The 7,424-nt window shown below is 47.4% G+C and overlaps 1 protein-coding gene across 1 annotated transcript in view; it reads right to left on the bottom strand.

The window, feature by feature from the left end:
* LOC102043293 (sodium- and chloride-dependent betaine transporter) overlaps window positions 1-7,424 on the bottom strand; it is a 39,502-nt gene that overhangs the window by 18,529 nt on the left and 13,549 nt on the right. The window contains exons 4-7 of the mRNA XM_005421027.2: window positions 5,025-5,159; window positions 3,568-3,708; window positions 2,279-2,366; window positions 592-724 (exon numbers count right to left, since the gene is read on the bottom strand). Coding sequence (XP_005421084.1) covers window positions 592-724; window positions 2,279-2,366; window positions 3,568-3,708; window positions 5,025-5,159 — 497 coding nt within the window. The remainder of the gene's footprint in view (window positions 1-591; window positions 725-2,278; window positions 2,367-3,567; window positions 3,709-5,024; window positions 5,160-7,424) is intronic.

Raw genomic sequence — 7,424 nt, 5'->3', positions numbered from 1 at the left:
TCTCATTAGCAAAATGCAGAAAGTGAAGAACTGACCCAAAACCTGCAGATTTAGAAAGAGCACGAAAGAGAGAACAAGGACGCTTCTCCCACCCCAAGTGTTTTTCAGGATAAAGGAGTAGGAGAGATTCATTATCTATTCTCTGAGCTGGTTACAGGCAGCAGCTTGTCTGTTTTGCTCAAGTGTTTAATAATTGTCAGGGATGGGAAGTCTGCCACTGCAGAGGATCTTGTTGAAAACACCCTCAAGCCACAGCAGGACAACACATTGGTGAGTGCATGATTCCCAAGGGCACTTGGGGAGAATCCATCAGCCACTGTGGGTATTTGCAAGTGAAAATGTGCCTCAAAACTTCCCTCAATTCCCAATTCTTTCCCCATTCTCCCCTCTCTGACGGACCTACTAATGTTTTCTTCCTGTTAGGTTTCAAACACAACTGGTGTACATCAGTATGGCCTCAACAGGTTTTAAGTTTCACTTTGGTGCTGGGTCTTCTGCCTCTGCTTCGTGAAGAAGGAAAAGAGATTGGGGAAGAAATAGAAGATGGATACAAGGAGACTTATGGACTGGGAGGATAATCTCCATTCCTACTTTGCCTGTGGACTTGACCCCTTTCCAGATGCAGAAGTAGCAGATGATCCAGGCCAGCAGGAGACACAGAGCCAGCTCCCAGCGCACAGTGCCCAGTGTGTGAATCCCATCCGTGAGCCTCAGCACTCGCTTCCTGCCGGTGTCCAGGGACAGGGAGAGAAGCATTAACACTCCACACCCCACTCAGGGTCCCACACAGACCTTTCCCATATTACCCCATCCAAAGACTTGACAGCCTATCTACAACACATCTGCCCAGGGCTCCCATCCATGCAAATCGTCCCAGCTCTGCTCCACCATGTCCTGTGGCTGACCCAAACCCTCCCACTCTCAAACCCACAGTGCCATGCCTGCCAGACCCCCACTACACAAAATCAACACCTGCTCCCCATTGCTCCCTGAGCCTGGCAGCTCCCCAGCAGAGACAACTCAATCCAAAGCAGGCCACCAAAGCCACTATCAGCCCATGGCCACCATTCTTCCTCTCCTTATGCTACAGGAACTCTACATGTAAGCATGAATTATCTTCAAGATTTCCACGTCCTTCCCTCAGCCTCCTTCCTTAGAGATTCACCATCAAGAAGACAGGCCACACAAGAGCTCAGCACGGCAACTCCTGCAGTTCCCAGCAGCCTAAGCCCAAACTTACAACTCCTCTGCACATTCTGCTCAAAACCACTTCCCTCAGTGTCCCCTTGCCCTCTCTACAGAAAACCAAAACAACTGTTTCAGAGGGGCCTCAGCTCTCACTAAATAGTATGTGCAAGGAGCAGGGCAGGAGAAGGGGGCCAGCGCTGTGCAGACTATTTTTGCAGCCATGGGCACCTATCCTCTTCTGTGTGCCCTGTGGTGGCTGCAACAAAGGACAGTCAACCCTTTCAAGTGTACTTTAAGAGACAGAAACGGGGAAAAAACCCAAACCTAACTGCTGAAGCCGAGTCCCTGACACCCCTCTTTTTAAGACCTTCCTCGGTAGCATGTGGAGTGGTGGGGTGGCAGCAGCACTCTTTTCAACCTCTCCAGGCTGCACTGATGACCCTGCCTGGGACATTGTCACACCTGCTGTAAGACCTCTCACTCAGACTGTATTTTAGTGCCTCCAGCCCCGGATTCCTCAAAATTCTCCACCTTCCTCAAATTATTCTCTGGCATCTCATGCATGCATCTCAGATCCCTGCTCTCCAGGGATGATCCTGAGCAGCCTGATGGACCACTTCCCTTAGACAGCAAGCAGGACTGGGTCAAAAGAAGGTAAAAGGCAGTTTTTCTCCCTTGTGTTTCACTGTGGAGGACTGTTCCATCTGCTGTGGTCTCTCATGCTTGCCTGCCAACCTGCAACACTCAGCACATGCACTCCTGCTTGCAGCAAGCTCTCATCTGCTTTTGGGGCCTCTGTCAGTGGCCACACTCACCCAGGCAGCCCAGTGCCAGAAAGGGGAACACACCCTCAAGGTGCACATGAGCACCCCTGGGCAGGCACACAGTGAGCAGCCTTTGGGGTGTGCCCAGTCCTCACACCCTGGGCTCTGTGCCCATCTCCTCGGCAGCTCCTTGTGCTCCCCGTGTTGGATCTGACACGTGGTACCTCACTTTGCTCCTACAGACACACAGCCCCCAGCCCAGGGAGTCCTGCAGCTGCAAGCTCTGGATGAGAGAGAGCCTGAACAGGGGGAAAGCAATCACATACTCCCAAAACTCAATCATTGAGGAGGTGGCGTTCGCTGGCAAGGTCCTGTTGTCCATGCTGGATCTATTCAGAATGTCCACACAGAGATCTAGCAAAAGAAAAGGAAGCTGATGAGGTGAGAAATTCTCTAGGGCTCCTCCAAGAGGGATGTTCCTTCTCATCTGGACCCTCACAGATCCTTCATCTTGTGCTATAGAGCATCTCATTAAACATCTCACTAAACTCTGGCTCTCCCCAGGTATGAATCCCAATCTAGCAGTCACCAGAGGGGTTCAGGAAGGGAAGAGGGGAAGGAGAGAACAATTCCCTGCCAAATTGAAAACAGATGACTGAAAAATACAGATTATCAAGGGATAGTGATTATGAGTAGTCAGGATAGAAAATCTCATTCTCTTTCCACATCAGTCACCATTCCCTGTCCACACATGCACACAGCACAGCAGCCTTCATGCTCTCCTTTGCCATCCCCAACCCTGTTACAAAGCATGAAATAACTAAAAACAGAGGAGATGCCACACATCCAATGCATCTAATCTTGCATTTTGCCAGCAAAAGACAATCCAATGGAAAACCAAGAAACCCAGCTGTTGCTGGGAAACTTCTCTCTGTTAAGAGAACATTTGTGGCTTTACTCCCAAACAAATCCGTTCTGGGGGAGCTGAAGGAATTGGATCAGCTCCTTAAAAGGCTGGTTACTTCTGCTGGGATGAAAAGGCAGAGGGAGCTGTGAGTAAAAGGCCCACAGGGTAGAGAAATTTAACTAATTGCAGAAATTAATCATCTGACGCAAGAGAAAAAGGGAGGGAACCATGCTGCTGTCAAGCAAAACCTGTTCAACATGTTAAAAAATTCCTGACAAACACATTCATGAGAATTACCTCACATCCACCCCATCTTCCTAGGCTCAGCACAAGCACCTTGAGTAAAGTCAAAGCCAGGTCTTCTCTGCAGGGCAGAGTTAAGTGAAAAGCTGAGTGCACAGAGGAAACTGTTCAGGCGCTGGCAGTGGCAGCAACTGTCCCAGTAACTCTGCAGGAATGGGGCAGAGTAAGATGAACTGTTGCACCAGAGCTAATAAAAAGATCCTGCCACATGATGAGTGCTCCAGACTGGCTTACAAACTCTACCACCCACCTCTCCTGCTTGCCAGAAAAATGCCTATTTTTTGGTGACATCACATGCCAGCTCATGAGAGCTTCTTGTCCAAACAAAACCAAGTATTTTCAACAAAACCCAAATAACTTCTGGGAATTGGAAAGAAGCTAGAAACAGCCCAAGAAAAGGTGTACCTGAGTTCCAGGGGTTATTGCAGCTGGCCCATGGTAGCACTGAAGAGAAGGAGCTGAACAGGTAGAAGAGTGCCCAGGACAAGATGACGATGTAGTAGATATTCAGATATCCCACAATGACTTGGGTGGCATATCCAATTCCTGTGAAGAAAAGCAAAGGAGGTGAGGATGGGACTGGCAACCAACTCCCAGCACATGAGGCTTAACCCCAAACAAAGACACTGGTCATGCTGTGGTTAGAAGGAGGCAACACCAACAACATTATTATAATTGAATTCTATTGCCTGAGGAAAAGGAAGTGAAGCTGGGCACGCAGACAGGAAACATTGTTGGTAACTCTAGACAGGTCTGTGGTGAAACAGACAGAAAACCTTATGCTGATTTGAAAAACAATTTCTGATGGCTACCATGCCACAGCATCACAATGCCTCCTCTTCAGAAAAACACAGCTCTAGCCTTTGAAGAAAAGAAATGCAGCTGAGTCTCTTACTTTTGGAAAGTGTTAGGCAAAAAAGTCTTACAGCTGATATTCACCATGCTCAGCTTTGGTCCTGGGTCCTGCTTGTGCCCATTGTTCACTGAGACCTCAGAACAGTAATCAGAGCAGAAAGGCCCAATTAATTTATTTAAAACTGGTTGTCAGTGTCCTTTGAGATGCCCCTGCTGTCCAGCTCCAGGTCTGTGCCAGAGCACAGGGTCTCTGCAGGAGGTCCCAGACTCCCCAAGGAGTTTCAAATAGCACTGCATGCCCATGCTCAAGCAAACTAAACAGGCTCCACTCTGCCTGAGCACAGGTTTCTCCATCGGCAAAACATGGTTAATAAGCTCTCCTCTGGACAGAAGAACTGAGGAAATTATATTCATGAACATATTAATCCCATTAAACAACCTTCCCCAGGGCCCCAGAAGTCCTTGCTCTTATCCCTGTGGATTAACCTCATCCCCATCCCATTCTGGGCTGTCACACCCAGTGCACACAGCCCAGTTTGAAGGATTCCAGCCTGCAAATGCTGCCACAGCAGCCCTGGGCATGGGAGTGGGCAGGGAAAGCACAATAAACCAGGCAGATTTCCTCAATCTCTTCTCCCCTCATTATTTGTCCTGAACTACACACAGGTGTTTGTACATTGATACTTCCATCCTCCTCCTTCAAGCTGGCCATCCTGCTTCTCCTCTCTCTCAGGTTCTGAGCTCCTCAAAGCAGAGACTGTGGCTCAGGTGGACCAGCACAGCCCCCAGGCAGCACCACACACCCTCACTCACATCAAGAGGGGTCAGGGAACTGCCCCTGCACACACAGCAGGCAGCAGAAAGAATAACAAGGCTGGGAGAGAGAAGAAGGGAGGGAGAATAAAAGAGAAAGGGGAAAAAAAAAGAATAATAATATTTTTTAAAAAAAGTATCTGAGTCACTGATTGTCAGAAAGTGTTGTCAGTAAATACTGTAACTTGACTGACCTTCAAAGATGGGACAGATCTTCCTCCAGGCTGTCACCCCTCCCTGGCTCGTGTACTGCCCCAGCGCTGTCTCCAGGAGGAACAGAGGGATCCCACAGGTGAAGAGGAAGATGAGGTAAGGGATGAGGAAGGCTCCTGCAGAGAGGGTTAAAATGCTGCCTCAGAAACCTCTTCAAAAACCTTACCCTTAAAACCTCTTGCCAGGTACCTGGGACCACAGCTGGAATCAGCTACATAAACATAAATATTTCAGTGAACTAAATGTGCAACCTCTGCTAAAGAAACAATCACCGTAATTTCTCAGAAAAAAATACAAGTGTGGTCTGTCTTGTGCTACTGCAGCACTTCTGCATTTGGCATAGGCCAAAACCTAGAGGGGTAAGGAATAGCCAGGCAAGGAGCTAAAAAAAGATAGTGCTGAAGAAGTTCTCCCTGCTTCATGCTCCTGACCTCATTCCAGTTTCAGTAGGAAGGGGATGAACAAAATAACTCCTTGTTTCACATAACTACATTTGTTCTGCCTTTCATGAGAGTCACAGCAAAACTCCCACTTGCCCAGAGGATACAAACCTGGAGGCTGGTGACATTTCTTGGTAAGTAAAACGTTTGCCAGGATATAAATTTACTTGAGACATATTTCACGTCAAATTTGGAAAGCAGATTGCAGCAGAAAAATGGAAATGGGGGGAAGAATATCTTTCCAGCATTTTCAAAATGAGGAAGTTTAACTTCTACCCTCAAAATCCATTTGTGCTAATATGTAGAGAAATGTCTAAAGAGAAATCAGCCTGAAATGGCTCTCAGATTAACCCTTGACAAAATGGAAGAGGAGGGAGAAAAGAGCAAAGCTTTTTCCCAGAAACAATGACCAACATAAAACTAGGCATAAGAAAAGACAAACAAAAATAACCAAAAACTTTAATGCCCTGAAAAAAATGGCTTAGTGCTCTGTTCAGCTGTCTGAATTTTTTTTTGCACCTCTTCAGTTATGCTGTCAAACCAAAACAACAAGTACATTCACTGCTCTGCTCAAAACTGCTCCTGAGATCTCATTTTCACAGCTGACCTTCCTTCTGTCACCTCACCCTCTTTCTCCACATCCTTAGAGTAGATTTTCACACTTCTGCTCCCCTCCAAACAAGATAAGGTGACTGCCTTCCTTGCTGAAACAACTGTGGCTATCTTGCCACTCCATACAAGAAAACTTGGTCATGAGCACCTCTCTTGCCAGGGCCTGGAGAGCATCTCAGTTGCTTGTAACCAAGACTAGGGTGCCTTTCTCAGCCACTGCCCCCCTGGCCCTCTCCTCCCCTGCCAGCACAGGCATTCACACTGACATTCCTTCCAGTGACTGTGAGCAACCAGGAACGCTTGCCCTTGTTTTTAAGCCAACAAAGTTACAATAACAAAGAACATCCAAATTTCCTCTAAACACAGCTGTGTGTAGCTGCAGGAGACCTGGGGCCAGAGGGAAGGAGGCTAGTTCTCAGGGTCAGTCCACATTTGCAGGGTAGGGAGTGAGAACTGCAGACCCTGAACTAGAGGAGGCTGCTGCTTTTGGTGTTGCAAGACATCTATGCCAAATCTGCAAGACAGCTTTATTATCCTGCACACAGATGAGCCTTTCAGCAGATTCCAGACCCTTTCCTCTGATACAATTTGTCCCAGAGGTTGACCCATTTTGGTCTCTGAGCAACAATGATTTTCCTGCACCTCTCTTGTCTTATCTCTCTTAACTGCCCCAGAGCAGTTACCAGCTGAAACTCCAGCTGTGATCCCCTCCTCAATTTGCTGCTCTACTGAAGGAGCCTCAGCCTTGAGTGGGGCCCCCAGGAACAGATCCTCTTTCCTTATGAGTCAATAATAAGTTCAGGATGCTGAGCAATCAGATCAAATTTGACAGTGCAGCAGTAGATAAGGTTGCAGTTGGTCACTTCACAGAAATCTAGCACTATTGTTTCTATGGCATCTGTCTTCACAGCTGTATAACCATTTCAGTACATCCAAAGGTGGAGAAAGGTGACAGGACAGCAGTCTTAAATCTGGAGCGTAAGGATGGGACAGGGATGAAGCATATATAGGTGGAAAATGCCTTTTTTGCAATTTCAAGAACTTTTCCAATGATGAGAATGTCTTTGAGTGTCATGGGAAATACATTGCCTTGTCCTGTATCAGTCTTCTGGTTTCCTAAAGCCCTGGAGAGAGAAAAGTACCTTCTCCAGCAGTAGCATACTTTCTGCAAGGGCAGTGTGGGAAGCTGTGAGGGAGGGACTCTCCCATCCTAACCTTTCCCAAGCCTAGCCTGCTGGCCCTCTGAATCTCAGCCTTAGCTATTCCAGAGCAGTTTAATTAAAAAGAAAAATGTTATTCAATAGATATTTAAAGTGAACAAAAGTAGCC

This window comes from Geospiza fortis, unplaced genomic scaffold (genome assembly GCF_000277835.1).
Source record: "Geospiza fortis unplaced genomic scaffold, GeoFor_1.0 scaffold10, whole genome shotgun sequence".
NCBI classification, from domain to species: Eukaryota; Metazoa; Chordata; class Aves; order Passeriformes; family Thraupidae; genus Geospiza; species Geospiza fortis.
The sequence above is the reverse complement of the archived record's forward strand: the minus strand, read 5'-3'. Positions and strand labels throughout refer to the sequence as shown.